A 20,854-nucleotide genomic window follows, 5' to 3' on the forward strand; every position below is an offset into this window, starting at 1 on the left:
AGAATAACTGGGATTTCTAAAACAAGTCATTATTCATATAAGAATAAAAGAAATAGTAAAGAAGCCTAAGAAGTTATCTGTGTAAAATTGAACTGGGAGAACTGCCATAATAGAAAAATTTTCTAATGGTGTGTCACGGTAGGTCTTTATAAATTAGAGGAGTTATGAAAGCGTCTTCAGGTGGCCTTTCCTTTTTTTCTTGAAACACAATAGCCAAATCAGTCCTGATATCACAGGGTAGAATCTCGTTGGTTTCAGTGAAATGATACCAGTTTGCTACAGAGCTGTTTGAAGTGTCTGACTAAATAATTTGTCAGGTATTATTCCTGTGCTCTACACGTGGCTTTCTAGACTTTCGCATCCCATAGTACAATTTACCCTAATTTGATCAAATATAGTGTTTTGTAAAAAAGGAATGGATTTGATAAACTGTGGGCTTATACTATGAGACCTAAGCTGATGGCCTTGCTGGTGTTTGCAGTGCTGGTGAGCAACTCCAAAAAGTACCCGTGGGCTCTGGGTGTGCTTCCAGCCTGTCCTAACCTGCCAGAGCTGCTCCTGGAGAGCAGCTGAGACGGGTGCTCCTCTGCACAGGGGCTCAGTAGCACTTGGTGTCCCGAGCAGCCTGCTAACAGGTGATGCAGGAACCACCTGTGTGCACCCGCAGAGCAGAGTGAGCGATACGGCCTGGCCGTTGTCGGGCTCTTGCTCCGGGCTTTCCCTACGGCAGCCCCCGCTCTCACCAACGGCTCCGCTCCCAAGTCGGCCCGGGGCGCGGGTGCCGGCTCAGCCCCGCGGAGCAGACAGCCCCGGGGGGAGCGGCCCGCAGCCGTACCGCTGCGAGGGCAGTCCGGCCGGGCAGGGAGCGGGGCTGACACCCCCACCCCGTGCAGAAGGGGTCAAGGTGTCGCCCCCGCCAGCAGGCGCCCAGAGCTCCGCGCCGCGGCCCGCCCCGCGCCGCCGCGGGTGGCGGGGGAGGCGCCGCCACCGCCGAGGCGGGGCCCCGCTCCGCTCCGCCGCGCCGCGCCCGGCCCCGCGCCGCTCCGCTCGCTGCGGCCCCGCTCCGGCTCCTCTGGCCCCGGCGCGGTGGTGCTGCCGAGCTCCCCCGCCGCGGCTCCGGGCGCCTCCCGCCTCCCAGCATGAATGTGAGGAGGGTGGAGAGCATCTCGGCGCAGCTGGAGGAGGCCAGCTCCACAGGCGGTAGGACGCGAGCAGCACGGGGGCGCGGGGTTTTGCTTCTGAGTTATTTTGGGGTCTTGCCCCTCACCTTTAAGCAGCAAGTCTTGTAACTTGGCGTGGGGCAGGGAGGGGGAGCTGCCTGCTTGCATGGGGTAAATGCATCTGTGCTGTCTTGGAAAAACGTGTGTGTGTCTGTGGGGATACTGAGCAAATGCTTAATGGGATGTCGGGCTAAGAAACGATGAGGGCTTTGCGCGGCCCGCCCTAAGATGCCTGCGGTGACCCAACTGGTACTTTTGCCTTCGCTGAAATGACCTGGGGCTAGGTATGAACCTCCCGGGTAAACCATGCATTTCCTCTCTAGTTATCTACTCTCAGGAGGTAATTTTGATCAGTCCCACTTACACCTCCTTCCTTTGGTCCCCTTTGTACCTTCCTGATGTCGAAGTAACAAATATTTCATGGAGACCAGCTTCTTCTGGTAAGCTGAAGGTTACCTGGTGCCTTTCTCTTTTCTGTGTTGCAAATTGCAGTCGCCCATGCAACTGACAGAGGTTACAAAATAACACGCATTTTAGGGAGGAGAAAAAGCATTCTTTGCTGCTTCCACTGTGACTGTGACTCCCGGAGTTTTCTCCCAGCATGGGTAGGGAACAGCGTTATTCAGAATTGAAACTCCTTGAGTGGAATGCGTGTAACATGATGTTGCTGAGGAAGGTGCCCAGTTCAAGGTAGATGGTTAAGCAGAGGATGGTTGGACATTTGATGAAAAACTTTGTAAAACAGCCAATCAAGAACAGGGGAAAATTGTTTTCTAAGAAAAGATGGAAAGCAATTTCATGTTTCCTGCTGTGTTGCTAGAATTTTTTATAAGCTATGTCACGCCAGTGTAGACTAGCAGCTTTGCCATCAAGTTGCTTGAAAGACACAGTGGAGTCTCACTCTTTGCTTGATTGCTGATGCTTCAGAGTAGTCTTTTGTTTGCTAGAGGCTCTCAGCCATGTGTCCTCTGTTGATTGTACTTGTTTTTTCTCTTTCCTTAATGTCCCAGGTTTTCTCATGTGTTAGGGCTTTGTAGTCCTTCAGATAGGATACTAGATTATTTGCTTTGGGGGTAGGGAACTTCTGTAATTTGGTATGCGATTAGTTTTGGGCTGTCCACCAAAGTGATGTTGTGATATTTCTCACTGCTTTTCAGATCCAACCCCCACAAGTTATGATTAAGACTTTTCCCTCCACATACCACTGTCAGCCTTACAGCTCTAGTCTGTTAGAGATCTGAAAGTCAGCCTGTTTTTCCATAACATGTACATTGTCAGTGACAAACCCTGGTAAGGCTCTTAGCTACACCTGTGCAGCCACCATGCAGGACTGTCCAGGGTAAACAAAACTAGGGTCATAATTTAGACACAGTGGATTTTCACAGCTGCTATTGAGGAATAATTCAGTTTATGGATCATTACTATAGGTGTTGAAGCATAAAGAGAGTTTGCAACTTAATATTTTATCTTGTAGGTATAATTAGCAGTAACAGGAAAGTGTCTATATGAAAACTGGGGAAATACGATCTGAATCCATGTCATACAGATAATATGAAATATCAATATGATAGTTTTACAGAAAATGTTTTCAACTAAACCGTATAGTATATCTGTTTTCCATTTTGGTTTTCTTGATATGCATGCCTTGTAGCTTTTAGAAATTAATGTCAACTTTAATTCATTTCAAGCTTGTAATGGTGAGACATAGTAAAATACACTTTTGCACTATTTTAGAATAAAAAGCAAAATCTAACTGAAACGTGAGTTACTTTAGGAAAAAAAAAATCCCAAAAATAAGTTCTTATGCCAGAAACAGAAAATGGAAAGATAGAAATGACAGAGGTAAAAGAAAATACCTCATTTCCTTTGGAGAACGACATATGTTAGGTCACCACTCAACTTATATCTTGACTGGCTTGATGTGATGAGAAGCTAACAAGTGTCCAGCTTCACAGCTCTGGGCTTCCTTGTTATATGAGAGAGTACATACATGTTCATCTTCTCAAAATTTTGGCCCTTTTTCTTGTAAACATCCCTTTCCACCCTCCTCTAGCTGTATCTCATCAGGCTCTTAAGCTTTGAACTCATTTCCAGTGCCATCAGCATTTCTGAACATATCTGTCTGTTGGTTACTTAATGGGAAAGCATTTGGTAGATTTTTTCTTATTATTTCTCTTCAAATACAAACAATGCTTGAAACATTATTGTTTTTAACTGGTAATGCCTACAGTAGAGTTGTTACAGGGATTTGATAGTAGTGTTCAAGAGTCAGAAGATGAAACCAACAGAATTGTGACTGTTCATCCATTTCATTTTTCCAAGTGCAATAAAACCCAAGTAACACACAAGCATCCTAAATTATGAAGATTATTATGGACAAAGGAAACATTTTTTATCTTTTAACAAGTAATGACTCCCTTCAGCTGCTCTTCCCCTTACATTTACTCTATTGCAACTTGCAGGGCATCTTTTACATTCCAGTTAATGTCAGTTGGTGTGCCACTGAGAGTTGTTGAAGTAATACAGTGCTTCTTCCCCTAAATATTGAACCATTGTAAGAATGAACTGTTTCATCCCTCCACCTCAGGAAGCAGCCTTTATCAATGTCATATCTGTGAGGAAGTTGTGTTAGTGTTAGCAAAAATTCATCTGCTACTGGGCAGAGGCAAGAAGGGTCTTGGCAAAACCAAAAGAGCAGAGGGAAATTATCAGAGAAAGTTTGTGCAGGTAAGAATAAGTTTAACCACCAGGTGTGCTGTGGGTTCAGTATCTTGGACAAACTTAAGCTGTTGACTAACCCAATCTCCTTCTCTGACAAGGTGACCCATTTAGTGGATGAGGGAAAGGCTGTGGATGCTGTCTACCTAGATTTTAGTAAAACTTTTGACACTGTTTCCCACAGCATTCTCCTGGAGAAACTGGCTGCTCATGGCTTGGATGGGGGTACTACTTGCTGGGTAAAAATTGGCTGGATGGCCAGTACAAGAAAGTTGCGGTGAATGGAGTCAAACCAAGTTGACGGCTGGTCACAGGTGGTGCTCCCCAGGGCTCAGTATTGGGGCCAGTTCTGTTTAATATCAATAACCTGGATGAGGGGATCAAGTGCACCTCAGTAAGTTTACAGATGACACCAAGTTGGGTGGGAGTGTTGATGTGCTGGAAGGTAGGAAGGCTCTGCAGAGGGATCTGGACCAGCTGGATCACTGGGCTGAGGCCAATTGTATGAGGTTTAACAAGGCCAAGTGCCAGGTTCTGCACTTGGGTCACAACCACCCCAGGCTCAGGGAAGCGTGGCTGGAAAGCTGTGTAGAGGAAAAGGACCTGGGGGTGTTGACAGCCAGCTGAATATGAGAAGGCAGTGTGCCCAGGTGGCAAAAAAGGCCAACAGCACCCTGGCTTGTATCAGGAATAGTGTGGCCAGCAGGACCAGGGAGGTCATTGTCCCATTGTACTTGGTGCTGGTGAGGTCCCACATCAAATCCTGTGTTCGGTTTTGGGCCCCTCACTGCAGGAGAGACATTAAGATACTGGAGAAAGTGCAGAGAAGGGCAATGAGCAGGTGAGAGATCTAGAGAACAAGTCTTATGAGGAGTTGCTGAGGGAGCTGGGGCTGTTTAGCCTGGAAAAAAGGAGACTGAGGGAGATGTTATTGCTGTCTGCAACTACCTGAAAGGAGATTGTAGCATGTTGGTCTCTTCTCACAAGTAAAAAGTGATAGGACAAGGGCAAATGGCCTCAAGTTGTGCCAAGGGAGGTTTAGATTGGATATCAAGAAAAATTCCTTCATGGAAAAGCTTGTCAGACATTGGAACAGGCTGCCCAGGGAAGTGGTTGAGTCACCATCCCTGGAGGTGTTTAAAATATGCATAGATGAGGTTCTTAGGGACATGGTTTAGTGGTAGACTTGGCAGAGCTAGGTTAGACTTAATGATCCTAAAGGTCTTTTCCAGTCTAAATAATTCTATGATTCTCTGAATACTCATGTGAATAAGAGACTATCACAGCAACTGGTTGCTTTGCTTTAGGGTATCCTGAATTCAGAATGGGGATTGTGCTGACTGATACACCCTTCCTTATTCAAACAATAGAAATATTTACAAAAGCCATGGAGTCATTTATGACAAGTTTTGAAGATTTTTTTCTGACTAGACAGGACAGTTGCAAATTCTGCATGTCAGGAAAGAGGCTGTCATTTCTACATCATGTGGAGAAGATGGACCAAATAGTATTAATAAGAAGTATTTTTCCAGCTTTAAGTTTACTTAGAGTTTGATATCCTCTGCCATACTTCTGAGAGATCCTTGTGCAATAGTGTTCACTTTTGCTTTTAATGAATGGCTTGTTTGTGTTGCTTGAGGCATTCTTAGAAGACAAAGGAAGCAGTCCTGGAAGGACAAGAAACTACATCTGGGAAAAGCTGAAAATAGGGATTTAGGAAGAGGTATGCTAAGAAAAAGTTATGTAAGTGAGTAAAAATGCACTGGAAAACAATTTCAGGAAAAAAGAAGAGATGAGAGGAGAGAAATGAGGAAGCAGCTTCTTGCACACCTTGAGATACAACTGATATTAAGCAGAAGTGTGTCCTATTGGAGGATACTGGACTCTATTATGTATTTGTGGTATGTATTGGACCAATTACTTTATATCCCAATTGGGACTCATTCGACATGATGAAAAACAGGTAGTGACCATCCAAGTAATTTCCACCAATACTCATATCAGTGTAAAAGCTTTAGTTTCTCTAAGAGCTGCATCCATAGGACTTGCTGTCATTAAAGAGTCATTGTCACTTTTCCTACTAATGATCTGTTGTCCCTAAATGCCCTTCATGTTGTCTTTGATATGAGACTTCTTCTGGCCATTTTATCTTATGCACCTGTATCCCAGTGGATCCTCAGTCTCTGCCCTGGGCCTTCTGTAACACAGATGTGTTCTTGTTGAGAAGCCACAGTCAGCTTGAGATGCTGCTTCCAAACACAACACATTTCTGTGAAAGTTGCAAACACACAAAGGAAAGAATAAATTAAATGGACTTGTGATCTAATAAAGGAGATATCTTTATAATGCTCATGCAAATAGATGCAAATATTTTAAGTGTAAATAATTATTTATTTAGGAGCAGAATGGAGGAAATAAGTGAAGTTTTGAGGGAACCAACTGACGTGTAAGCCTGTGTGTAAAATTTGGTCTCTGCCTCCATCTCCAATTCCTAAATTCAGTGGGCACGTGAAGCAGTAATTATACACAAAATTCTAGTATAGAGAGTCACATTTGATATGAATGCTGAAAATACCTTGGCTTTCCATCAATATCAATTTTATATAAACATACATTTGCACAAAATACAGCTTCTTCATTATTCTGCATCAAAGTTACTACCCATGCTCAGAGTTGATACATAAATACAAGTTTCAGGTATATTTGGCTTAGACAAGTGACTCTTTCCAGGTGTTCTAGATGTTATGAAGTATATAGAGGCAGATACAGTATTTATCAGTTAATGTAGCCATAAGAGAAGTAACTAGTGTGTGTCATGGGAAGCTTTTACCATGTATCAGATAAGCACTTAGGACTCATGCTTTGGGTTGGAGCTGAATATTTGATCCCTGCAGCATTCAGCTGTAATCTATCCCATCTCAGCCACTCAGTTTGCCGTTGTGATTTATTCAGAACCTTTGGCATTTGAAAAAGAAAGTATCTAAAAATACGACTCCTGATTGCTTCACTATTTCATAGATATGCACATTCTTGGCAGACTGTCCTACTGTCCTTCCCCCCTACAATTCTGCTCGTCCTCTCTTTCAAGTACCAAAATAGATGGTATTCGAAATCTTGCTTGCAAAACGAACACTGGCCATTTATTGTGTCTCATTAGCAGAGGCCATTACCCCTATTTGAGATAAGAGAGAAAACATTAGCACAAAGTTGTGGACTGGGCCACAAGCCAAATTGTTTTCTTTTCAGTACTTGTAGTCAATATGATCTGAACCAAGTAGGATTCTCTTATTTATTAGCACACCCTCTAATTAATAGGCTTGGACCTATTCTGGGACGTGCAGGAGTGCAGATATAAACACCTCCTTTCTTCAGAGCACAGTGTGGCAGCACAGCTGGAGGTAGTTAACTGTGAGGTTAATGGGCTAGTTTGGACAATATGTCTCCATAATGTTTGTCCTGAACAGTGATGTGTGGTTGTGTCAAAAGTAAATGGACAAAAGGTTGACATCGGGTTTATTTTTTTTATAATAGTTGTCCATTCAGAATCCTGTTTTCTCTGTCAAAATCTTTGCTTGCTACTGCTTTGATGGCTAACCAATATTTGGCCTAGATTTCCCACTGAGTATACCAGGTGGAATGTGGAAGAGAAGTGAAAACAAATGGAATGTATATTTTTTGGAGTCTATAGAACTATGGAAAACATAGAATCCTTTTTTTAAAAAAAAAAAAAAAAATTCATGACATTCTTGTTATTTTGTGATTGTATTACAGGAGTCTTGGGAAAAAAAAAATAAATCTTTTTTTTTGTTCCCCTTAATTTTCCATTCTCACACTGTACAGGAGAGATAATTTCTGTGTTATTGCCTTCATGAATGGAGCAGCAGAGGAGGTTGGGCTCTAGACATGCTGCTATGAATTTAGGAGGTCTGTAGGCAACTATAAACTAGCAGCAATTTAAAATGTGTGGTTGGGTTGAAAGTATATTGAAGCCATTCACCTGTAAGAATAAAACCAAACACAGAATAAATGCTGTAGATCTGAACACATACTGTGTTTTATTTCTGGCAGCCTAGCAGAGACTTAATTTGGTATTAAAAGGAACTTTCTGTCAGAGGTCTGAAAATAAATATAGTGTTGCTGTTTTATATTGTTTTTCATCTATAAAACAAATATCTCTAGAGGTAGAGTTTATAGTTTTGATCCTCTGTTGTATGCTTACAACTTACACTGTAGTGACGCAAACAGTTTTATGAAAAACGTAGATGCTTATGTGTTCACTGGAGAAACAAACTATAGGTAGAAAGCATGATAACAGGAATTTTAAACTAGAATCATCTTGCCCTGTTAAGAACGATGATTCACACTTAAATGTTTGGATTTTATTTTATGAGAAAATATCTTTATTTCTAGGCCAGATATTTTCACTGTATAAGGCATAAACCCAGAAGCTCCCCTGAGCACAGTGAAATGTCTAGCACTACACAGCATGTTATATCAGTATGTCACAAAATGACCGAATGGTGACAGTATAGACATGGTTATACAAAATTAAAGGCTTTGAATGTCCTAAGACATAGACTGTAAGGTGGATGCTTTGTTTCATGCAGTCAGTAAGAAAGTGCGTGCTATTTTAATGATAGGAAAAAAGACCAATTTTACTGATACATTGTCTTGTTCTCACAACTTTCAGTTACCTTTCCAGCAGAGAGAACTTTTGTGAATATTGCTGTAGTCATTAGGTTTCAGTATAATGAATCTCTTTCTTATTTTTGAACCAAAGTTTACTTCTGTTTGTAGTCCAGAAGAAACACTTAGGATTTATGAGAAAGGTAAACAGTAGCCATAAAACATGATGATGGGTCCGATTCTTCACAGTGCAGGCCTTTTTTAATCCTTGCCCAAAGTGCGAACAACCAGAACAGCACTTTATCACAGTAACTAATTTGACTGGCATTACTCTTCCTATACACACCTTGATATCTATGGGAATAATTGGAATTAATAAGGATTTTGGCCCCAATATTTGTGAAAATCAGGAGAATGGTAAATCTGGAACTGAAACATAGATCAACTTTACACGATTCCATGTAAAGGAAAGAAACTGCTGTGCTGGAAATATTTAGCAGTAATTAAAAGTTGTATAGCTCTAGTATATCTTGAAAAAAAAAAGTCAAATGACCAAAACCTTTTATTGGATCACTCATCTAGATGCTTTACAGTAAAACGAAAAGAACATCTAGACACCTCTTCTCCAGTCTCTTAACACCTGCATGACACAATAACTGGGGCGCTTCCCTAGTTTGTGCCACCTGGCTGGTGTTGCCGAAGTGCCGTCTCTGTTGGGGCGTTACAGCGCTGTGCTGGCTGCTGGCTGGTTTTCCCTGCTCTGTAAGGACCGCAGTGGGAAATGCTGAAGCTGCTCATGCTGGTAATTTGCTAGTTGAGGACTTCTTGGGTCAAATCCCTAACTTTTTTTTTTTGGTAAGAAATTCTGCTTTCTGTACACTCTCACATGGATGTTTCTGGTAAGCTGTACCAATTAATTTCCAAATCCTTGAACGATTTTATTAAATAGAGGAGAAACAATATGATTCAGATGAAATCATTGAGTCACTGCAATCATGGAGTCTGCAATATTGACAAATATCTCTGTTTGTGTATACAAACCAATAACATTAATAATAATAATAATAAATATTTATTTTGTTGGTTGTGTTCTAAACCAGTCTTTAAAGGGTAACTGTATATGTTCAGTTCTTTGCTTCTGTTACCACCATAGTTTTTTGTTTTGTGTTTTAATTTAAGATAACACTTTCTAAACAAAGACATTACATTGTATTCTACATCACAAGCATTTATCAATATTGTGTGGTTTAATAAATGGAAAAATTTATGTAATTCTTACTTTAAAAAATAAACATAGTTATTTGACTTAGAAATATTACAGCTTATGTTATAACAAAAAGATCTTGAAAGACAACATTGTGCCAAACAAAAGATAAACATAATATGATAGAAAGAATTAGCTTAATTGGAGAATGTCCTGAATGCATGCAGTTAGATGGAATGTAGGAAAAATACAAGTGTGGTTGTGGTGTGTTGGGTTTTTTTTTGTGTGTGTGTCATTTGTTTTCTGTGGGGTTTTTTTTTGTTTGTTTGTGGTTTTTTTTGGTGTGGTGGTGGTTTTTTTTTTTTAATTTTAACATATCTGATGCAATTTGAACTTATGATCTTCTGAAAGTCATGCTATATAATGTCTGTCAGATATAAGCATTGTTGCAACTGACCAGGGAGATTTGAAATTTTATAGGATGGAGAGATGCCTGTGTACATGTTAAGTACTGTAAATTAACAGTCTATGATCACATTTTCAAATTAACTGAACTGATACTACTAATTATTATTATTATTATTATTATTATTATTATTATTATTATTAGTGTTACTGCTGGAAAGGACTGACCTTTTTTTGAGACAGTCTGTTTCAAAGTGTGCCAAAACATGCTGTACCAGCCACTCGGGGGTGTTCTGCAGCAGCAAGTGCCCCATCCCATCTGGGTGCCGAGGGGGCGCAGGCAGAGCCCCTGCACGCTCACAGGTGGCACTGGGGCTGGGAGGGATGTGCTGGGTACGGCAATGTGGTTTCCCAGTGGGAGTGGGCGTTGGGGATGAGAAGCAGGCTGTGGGACTGCAGTCCCTGCCTGGGCACTTGAAGGAAAGGAGGAAAAAAGATCAAGAAATGCTTTCTTGTGTGTGTGATTTCAGTGGTATTTGAGCAAGCAGACTCTGGGATCTGCTCTTGTGTTACATGTAGCTTGAGATAAATGAATCCTATTTACTTTAAAATAAACAGGGTACAAATCTTTAAAGAATACTCTTTTGAAGCAGTATAAAAGATGTATATCAAACAGATCCAGCCATAGAATCGTGTTTTGCTTCATTGCGTGCTGGTAACAATGTGATAGGTGTTTCCTCCGATCGACATAGGTCTTAAGCTTTAGCAATGTAGCTGGTTTTAACCAGATGAAACCCAGATGTCCTTAATCATTCTGACTATTGACTGATATTCCAGTGCTCAGTAGGTGAATGGTACCCTATATATCTAATGATTCACTCTTTCTATTAAATGTGTCTTTTTCCATGTTGATTTATGGACATCTGAGGTTATTTTATCTTATTCTGAGATGCAACATTATAGAAAGTATCACATGTTGTAGAGCTCTCTGTAGAGAAAGATAAATCTAGACTGTTTCTCTAGAGCATTTTGTGCTGGCAGCATCCACCTGCTGGTGACTGAAACAAGTACACAATAAAGTTCATTGTTATTTTTTACATGATGCTGTAACTGAATACATGAACATGCTGACTCTTGGGTGCTTCCCTGATTCCTGCACAACCAGGGTCTGCAGCCTACTAAATCTAAGATGCCTAAGAAAAAAATATAATAAAACAAAGTAGGTATACCTGCAATTTGTGAGAGTGTGTATTATGATTAAGGTAGAAGAGATTGTCATGCTACTGTTTCAGTAACTAGGTCTACTTTAAATACTGTGTCTTTCTTCACTCTTCCTGCTGGTGATGAGGTGGGGTTTTCCCATTTTGCTTTTTGGAATATGCCATATTGTGCAATCATTTTCCCAGCCCACTGTCCAGAATTGAGAAAATGAGAGAACTACCTCTGTGGCTAGGACCTGGGAACCCATTTCATGATTTGTTTCAAAACCTTTGCTTTCAGTCTGTCTCTGTAGGACTACGTTTTTGGGTTTTTTTTCGTTACCTGGAAAACAGGGGAAAGAGGAGGTCAAATAACAGAAGGACTTGGGTAACTAGATGATAGGTTTTGCCCTTTCTGCCTTCCATTATATGGTGATGAAGTTCCTCTTTTCAGGAGATTGAAACCTCCAACTCTTCCAAGCAATGTCTCTCCACTTATTCCTCTACTTGCCACTTGGAAGGTGCATGTGAACTACTAAGCAAAACAAGCACTTTCTCACTTTCTTGTGTAATCTTTTACCTTAGAATGATGTTGGTTTTTGGTTATGCACTTCTTTCTAGGTTGGTTGATTGTCAGTCAGAGGAGAGTAGAGTACGTGATGCTTTCAGTGGAACTTGGGGGTCCCTAATGCATGTTTATGAAACTGAATTCCAATAGCCTGGGAGAAAAATAATGCATTGGCATTAAGGTGAGGAGGAAACAGACATGACTGAGTGTATACAGTGACATAGCTCTTTACATGGCACATCTGCTGTCAAGTTTCCTCCTAGTACATTAAATCTTTATTAAACATGTGAGCTAGCAGGACTTAAAATTATTCAGATGCATACTTGAATACCTTGCTTCATTACTTAGCTTGCTGGGCTGTACAGTATTTAGACATTACCTTAACTTTCAAAAATCTTTGTTTCACTTGCGCTTTTTGTTTGCATGCAGCTAATTTTCTGATACTAAAGTAAAATAAAGCAATTTTATATTTCAATATAGACTTATAAAAATAATTTCTTGTTTCTAAAGTCTTTGAGTCTTTTTTCCTTCCTGAAGATATGGGTATTATTCAGCTAAACCCCCATGTTGTATGAAAACAAACAAACAAAAAACCCCAAAATAACCCAAAACAGCTCTATGTGTCAAATGTTTTACTTTAGCAGAGTATATTTCGAAATGCAAAAGCAAGAAATTTTGAACTGTCCAGAAGGGAATGTAAAGCTATCCAAAAGGTGTCAGTGAATTTCTGACATCTTCTTAAACAGTATTTTACCAACAGTCAGTTTAATCAACAGCACTTTAAATTACTACTACACTGACAGTCTGTTAGGACATTTTCGATTATTCAGAAGAAAGTAGGTTTTTTTTCTGGTGCATGTTTTTCCTTTCAAGAACCCAAAAGATTAATGATGTCTTTTCACATGTGCTGCATCACAAAGAATACATACAAGAACACTGTCAATTAAAAGACTAATTCCTCACTGAAAGCAAACAAGAACAAGTTGATGGCATTATCAAACTGCTATTTGGTCAGTGGCAACTTACAGCACTGACTTTGTAGATGGTCTGTTGTCCATGTTGCAGGTGTAGTGTTAGGAGAAATGTATATTCAATAGTAAGCATACAGGTAATTAAATAAACTGATACCAGTTTCTTGTTGCAGTTAACACTAAAATGATGGTTTCTGTTCCAAGAAGAGTTTTGATTAAAATCACCTTGCACTAAAGCAATTAATATAGATCTTGATCCATCAATGCCTGTTTCATTATGATTAGAAACCCTGATCTTACAACAGTTGCAACACAGTGTAGTGTTTACAACCGAGAATCATCCTGTTATGCTTAATAGATGTACTTGGTCATAAATGTCTGAACAGTTGACTTTAGTCATTCAGATTCTGAAACTTCTTACAGAGAAGGGAAGAAATAAAGCTTTTCTCTCTTCCTGCGGAGTTCATAATTTCTGAAACCAAAAAATATAGGCTGTGACTTTAGAGGACATCTGCCTACATTGACAATGCATATTGTAAGGCTAATGTAATCTTGTAATGCTAATATAATGTGAAAGAATAGGAGAAACAGGAAGAGATATCAATGTAGAGTCTCTTCCCCTGCTCAGAATACTAGAGAGTGTTTCCAGTTCAAACCACCAAGACTGCAACTTTTTAAGAATCAGTTAATTATTTTCTTTCTGGGAAGCAAAAGTTCTTCAAGGAACACTGAGATTTTTGTGTAATATCATGATTTGAGCAACTTGTGCTTTAAGAACAAAACCCAACACCACTGAGAGAGTTGTGGATTTTCTGGCTGAGGGTAAAATAAATAGGCATATATTCAGTCAAGTTTCAAGGTTTATATTTGTTTCTGAATGTGAAGCAGACAATGACTAACCAGACAGATCACATAGAGCTGTATGTTATCCATACAGCCTACTCAGGGCAGAAGGCTGACGCAAAATCCAGTTCAAAATCTCTATTACATTGGATTTCATTTGTTCTTTTCAGATAAAAGCAATAAAAACCATCAAATGACAGAGAAATAGTTTGGAAGAGAGGTTGAGAAGTCTTATTTATCCTGATGGCCCAAGGCAGGATCAAATATTTATATGGTAGTGCAGACAGCTTTTTGTCTAATGTACTTAAAATCCACAAGTACTGGGTGCTTCAGAATATCACTAGGTAATCTACTTCAGAATTTATCTTTTCTGGTACAAACATTTTCCTAGTTCTAAAGTAAATCTTCCTTTATTTAAAGCCTGGTACACAAAATGGATGAAATATATACCCAAGATTTTACAGTACTGACTAGGACCAAAGTGTTATTTGGTATGTCTTAGAGACTTTAGTCTTGTTTATACTTTCAAGTGTGAATTGCTACCTCTTTCACAGCAGCCTTCCACCTGTCTTCAGCCTGTGATTTAACATGTTCCACAGTGTCAAACTTCCCAGATACACAGGTGTTACCTAAATAGTTTTTCTCCATTCTATTTCTACAAGATAGATTATTTCTCTGGAACTCTACTTGATGTCTTCTCCTTCATGAATGATAACTAGTCTTTGAGTGTTGCTTTTTATCTTCTGACTTTCAAACCTGTTGGAAGCTTACTGACTACAGTGCTTGAAATTGGAAAATAAAAGTAGAATACAGATTTCATCTTAGCTTCAGGAATTTCTGCCTTGCACAAAGAAGAGATTCCAGCTTTCTGCTGTTGATGGTAATTCTTCCCATCCTACAAGAGTTCTGGAGAGTTATTGCTTCCACAGAGATGAGATCAGCAGCTCCCAGTTCCTGTTGGGTCTGAGGAGTAATCACTGAAGAGTAACTGACATCCTTGCAGTGCAGCACATCTTTCAACTTTGTGTGAAGCAGCTCTCAAGAATTTGGATTGGGGTAGGAGTCATTGTCTTACAAGGAATAACAACCATCAACTTTACCTCATTTCTATGAGAAGCTTGATGAAAGACTGCAGAGATCCTCAAGGGCCCTCAGAACTTGTCTCTTTTGTGATCTGAACAGATATTCCAAATAAATAAAATAGATAAGTACAGCTTCAACTTGCACAGCTTTCCAGCTATTGGATTTGGATGTTCAGAAAGGAAACTTTATCAGTGACCTTTTTATGAACTGTATCTTTTCTAGGGTTATTTTAGCTTTTGAACATTTGATATGTAGCATGAACATCTTAGTTCTCTCTTCCATAAATAAAAACTGAAGACAGTTACTTTAAACAATTTTTTAACATGAAAAGTCAATGTCACAAGCAATAGCAAAGCTTTTGAAGTTTCAGACACTTCTTATTCAGATTATTTTTATCAGTGCTGTACCATCTCACACTTGAAAAGATGTGCCTCTGCTTTATGAGTGTCTTTACCAAATGTTATTATAATGATAAAATAGGGTGTGCTCATTCCTCTCTCATTTTTCAAGGCTGATGTATCTAGGAGGCTTTAATCAAGAAAAATGTCATATATTTTTACTTTTGTACCAGCTTAAGCCTTTCTAATTGTGATCTTTGGTGTGCATACTTCAAAAGTATTTAATTTGTGTCCACTGCCTGATTAAAACCACCATGAGAATGGCACTTACATACAGTTGACCATAGAGGATTTATTATCTATCTTTTCCAAATTCATTTTTCTAATTTGGTATTTTGGGGATATGGTTCTTTAAGCTTATAGTTCCAGGGCAGATCTGTGATAGCTCATCTGTGGATGTTAATAAATTAAACTGTGTGTTTAAATTCAGTTGTTAGATGTGATAAAGGTATTTTAACAAGGCCAGGCAGAGGCTTTTACCAGGCAGCACTCCAGAGGCAGAGGGCTGGCACTCTGACTTTATACCCTTCAACGTTCTTTGTGTTGGCCTTGCTGGGAACATGTTACACTTGATTTTTATGTGTATATATAACGTCATTTTTTCTGTATACTTTGGTAACTTCACAGTGTTTTGATTGACAATTACTTTGCTAACATTCTTCATGACTAATGTATTTTATATATCATGTATCTTTGCCTTCACAGCATTTTTTCTCCCTTTGAATTTTATTTTAAATATTCTACAAGTGTATCAGCCCACCATTACCTTTTTCTTTCTGAACAACTTTGTCAGACACTTGACCTTAGCTTGAAATAAAGTGTGCAATGAATTCTATTTGTTGTGCCTGTTCCTGTATGACTTATTATTAGTCTACTCATTAGTGTTTTATTAAGCCAGTAATCATGTACCTTTGGCATTACTGTGAGGAGGAGAACTACATTGTTCTTGGATGATAGGTTCACAACACTTTCTAATCAGAATTCTCACCATCTTAAAATAAAATTACTGGACACTTTTTGAAGTCCTAAAGAATAATTTGTAAATGACATGGAAATTAAACTGAGAAGTTTTAGTATGAAGATCGTAACTCTCTCAGTCTAGGCATTTAAATGACTTGCAGTGTGAAATGGGGTTATTGAGTAGTAATGAATAAGAATTTTTACAGGGTTTTACTAGCTCAAGTCTAGTTTTTTTGACTGAATGCCTGCTAATAGTTGGAGTGCATGAAGTGAGCTTCTGGAGCACATCTTCTCACTTAGTTTCATTTAAAAGAATTTATTTTTTTTTGCATTCCAAGTGTATTCTGTGATGTGAACCAAAACATGGTAACTAGGGACTATTAGGTGACATCTTCTGAAAGCACATTCCCAATGTGAACAGAAATACTAATATCACCACATGTCAGCACTGTGGGAGCTTTCCCATTCTGCAGGGGCCCAGAAATTTGGTGAGTTTGAGAATTACAGTTTTATCTCTTTTGCAGAACTGAAATCTGATCCTTCCTAGCTCAGGGAATTTATGAAGGCATGCTTAGGGACTGCCCTGATATTTTAGGGATGTATTTTAAAGATTAGACCTATGTATTTTAGGATTTACTATATTAATATCACTAAAATAGTGTCTTGTTAGAGCCAAATTATCTGTCAGAAATTTTCCTAACATCTAATCAGCACCAGCATAATTGAGCAGAAGCTGTTCCTCACTATTTGATAGCTGCTATCACTTGCCTGATTGACAATTTGCAATTAATTCTCATTGTGTGTATTCAGGCTGCTTGTTTAGTTGTGACTGTGGAATGGCACATGTGCAGAGCATAGTACAGAACTCCCATCAGCTAAATGCCTTCTTGAATAGGAAAACATGTAACTATGTTCAAAAATAAACATCACAGGTTTAAAAAATAGAATACATGTGTGCTAGAATTTCAGTGCTAGACTTAGTAAATACATCATCTTAGATTGACTGTGTTGCAGATTGCGTTCTGCAGCATGATGCAGACACACCCTGGTAACTTTTTGTAATTTTCGTGTTTCAAGATGCAATTACTTATACAGAGAGAATATTCAAAGTCAGTAAAAACCCAGAGAAAAAATTAAGTCAATAGCACTGCCAAGAGAATAAATCTGTGTGAAGGTTGGCTAATTTTATAAATTACATTAGTTTGTTATGACATTAGAATTGGAACTTTTAAAACAGTGTGCCAAAGCACAGCTTGCTGAATATTTCAAGAATGCTTGTAAATATGCCTAGAGTTTGATCGTAACAATTGGGTAGGGTTTCCCTTGCACATCATGGCTATGAAGTCTAATATTCCCCCTACTTGCTATAGAAATGGCCAAAAGGCCAAATTAACTTAATTTTGTCGTGTTTTCAAGCTCAAAAACTACACCTTGCAATGTCTTCCTATCTTAAGGAACCAAATTTGTGTTCAGAGTGATCATACTTCTTTTAAACATTGCTAAATTGCTTCTAAATCCAATTATTTCAGAGATGACACAGCTACCAGATTTATTCTTAGCTCATGTAAGTGCCATCTCAGCCTACTATGAAAAATGTTTTAAAATCTTGAATACATGAAGACTTTATTCCTTGTCTCCAATATTCAGCTAACTTAAGGAAAAACACATAGGTTTGTTTTTCCCAGAAATGTATAAGCAGGAAGCTCATCCATGATGGAAGCTAAAAATGGAAATTATTAATGGTAATTTCTTGAAGCATGAAAGCGGCTGAAAGTTTCTACTCAGCACTGATGAGGCCACACCTGGTGGGAATACTGTGTCCAGTTCTGGGCTGCCCAGTACAAAGGAGACATGGACATAGTAGGAAGAGTCCAGCAAAGGTCCACAAAGATGATGGATGGACTGGAGCATCTCTCCTATGAGAGACATGGGACTGTTTCACCTGGAGATGAGAAGGCCCAGGGGGAATCTTATCAGTGTAGATCAATACCTGAATGGAAAGTGCTTGGAGGATGGAGCCAGGCTCTTTTCAGTGGTGCCCAGTTACAGGACCAGAGGCAATGGGCACAAACTGAAACACAGCAGTTTCCTTCTGAACATCAGGAAAAAGAAGCACTGGTGCAGGTTGCCCAGGGAGGTTGTGTGATCTCCTTCCTTGAAGATATTCAAAATCTACCTTGACGTGGCCCCATGCAACCTGCTGTAGTTGTCCCTGCTTGAACAGGGGATTTTGAACCAGATGACCTCTGGAGCTCCCTCCCACCTCAGCCTTTCTGTATTTCAGAGTTATTCTAGGTATGGTCCTCACTGAGGAGAAAACTGGATGAATATTTTTAAGCAAATGGCAAGGAAGCCTGTAGTTATGTATTAAACTGGAAGAGTGGTTCTGCAGTGTAAGATACACTGGATAACTGAGAGTTCATAGATTGGAAATGAATGGTTTTAAGTGTTCAGTGTTAAGTAATTCAGTTTGTAATTAAAGTAGCACATAGACACACCAAAAACGATAGTTTTCTTTAATATGTACTCAAGATGTAGGCATTCAAGCATTACGTTTTATTGCCATGATCTATCTGAAACTAATTTTGAGAATAAATTCCTGTGTCAGCATAATTTCCTCATGTTGCAGCTCTTGATAGTTTTGTACATAGAACCATTGTAGAATGGGATCTGTCCTTTTTACCATTTCTCTAGAACTCTTTATCTGTCCCACCTTGTTGGTCTCCTGTTTTTGTGAAGAGCACCAAGAGTCTTCAGTGACTTCAGTTCTAGGTGAGCATCAACATCTGGAGATTTGAGCCACAGTGTGGAAATCGTAGGCATATACATGTATAGCATGCAAGAAAATTAAATTATTTTTCTTTCTTTTTTCACTGTGTCTGTATGTATGGTACTTACTTGTGGTGTCCATCTATAGTGTCTCTAAATGAGCTGAGTAGGTCAGGTGGGGTAAAATAAACATATTTGTTCAAATTAGGTTTTACAGTTTTCAAAACCTAAGACTGGGATGCATACTGAGCTGTCATCTTTTCCCAGGGAAAACATAAACCAGATTAGGGGTTCTGGAGCTCTCTCAAATTTTTCACTTTAAGTGATTTTGAAAGTTTCTTAATGTTTTTTAGCCTGCAGCGGCATCTAGATATTACATAATGACCCACTTAAGAAATGCAGTCAGAGCAGATGATATAAGTTTGTGTATTAACTTGCATAGAGAAGATGTCTCTAGTCAAGTAAAAAAATTCTGCGGTTACTAGTTGAACAGAGGGAGCTGCACGGCTGAGCTCAGGTCAATATTAGCCTATTTTTTAAAGAAATGTATTTGATGATTGTATCATAGTATAAGCCAGAACTAAACTTTAGATGGATAGTAGTACATTTTTCCTCTTCATTTGAAAATATATGTAATTTTCACCTAATGTGAAGTTCTGTCTTTCTTAGGACCTTATTTAGTGCCAGGTGAGAGTCTGATGTCAAGATTATGGTTTTGTTCCTTTTTTTTTTTTGTTTGTACTTTTCAGAACTCTCTTTTCTTGTAAACAGAAATGGTATTGCATAGAGTCTTGTTCATTCTAAAACACAGTATCAACTTAACCTTGTTTGCAAGCATTTATTGCGTGACTAAAAATTAAGAATAAAAACCCCAACCCACAAAAAACCCAACCTCTTAAATATTTCCAAAGAGTTTAAATTTCAAATTTTGATTATGAGAAAATATTTTGTTTTGAAAGCACACATAAGAAAATTATCCATCAGATTTCATAAACTCATGGGGTTTTAAAAAGAATTTAGTACTCTGAGATGGTCCTGATGGGCACATTGGCGCTCTAACAGGCAAGACAGACTTTAATGAATGTCTTCAGACCTGCCTGCCCTATGCTATAGACTTCAGTGGGATACTTGGTCAAAGTATCGTTCTGTGCTGAAAAAAACATGCTATTAGAATTAGTTATTTTAGTAGGGAGGAGATATACACTCAGTCACTTCAATTAGCAGTTTGCTTATTAAAAAAATCTCATTTTTCAAAGTGCAAATAAGAACAAGATCCTTAATTTTCAAAAATGAAAGTTAGGATTCCCATATAATAAAAGATGGCTACAGCTGTGCCTCAAATAAGCCATGGAATAGTATAACAATTAAAATCACAAAAAAAGGGGATTCAGGAAATATTGCAACTACTATACTAAGCTTTTCAGTACATGCCACCTATCTATACTAGATCTGCTAATTGGATAGTACTTTTTTGGCTAAAAATGATAAAGTAAATTGACCACCATAAGTTTCTGTTCATTTTTTGTAGATACGAACTACACTCAGAATGCTTCAACCTTTTCACCAATTTCTTCCTTTGATCATGAGAACTGTATAACTATATTATGAATGTTCAGACTCCTTCACAATAGTAAAGGAAATTGGCATTTACTGGCCGAATCTCCCACAGACAACAGACTCAGAAAAATAGCTTCTCTCCAGTCTAACAAGTCGCATCTCATTGGAACATGCTGTAATTTCAACAGATATTTGAAGTCCCAAGAAGTGTATGGCCAATGATGGGGGAAATGCTGTTAGGATTTGCAGGGAGTAATACAGTTGCCTGGGACAGGTTCAATATTCAAATTCATGAAGTTGTAACTGCACAGAACAGTGTACCTGGAATCAAAG

At 38.9% G+C, this 20,854-nt stretch overlaps 1 protein-coding gene across 3 annotated transcripts in view; it reads left to right on the plus strand.

Moving 5' to 3' along the window:
* Positions 1 to 1,139: 1,139 nt before the first annotated feature.
* The window catches only part of KCNIP4 (potassium voltage-gated channel interacting protein 4), a gene marked incomplete at its 5' end in the record, with an annotated part of 417,536 nt that continues 397,821 nt past the window's right edge, over positions 1,140 to 20,854 (plus strand). For all 3 annotated transcript variants that reach the window (XM_082051632.1, XM_082051631.1, XM_082051635.1), the window contains one exon: positions 1,140 to 1,200. In XM_082051632.1, the coding sequence (XP_081907758.1) occupies positions 1,140 to 1,200 (61 nt within the window). The remainder of the gene's footprint in view (positions 1,201 to 20,854) is intronic.

This window comes from Streptopelia decaocto (assembly GCF_964273445.1).
Source record: "Streptopelia decaocto genome assembly, chromosome: 4".
In the NCBI taxonomy this organism is placed as follows: domain Eukaryota; kingdom Metazoa; phylum Chordata; class Aves; order Columbiformes; family Columbidae; genus Streptopelia; species Streptopelia decaocto.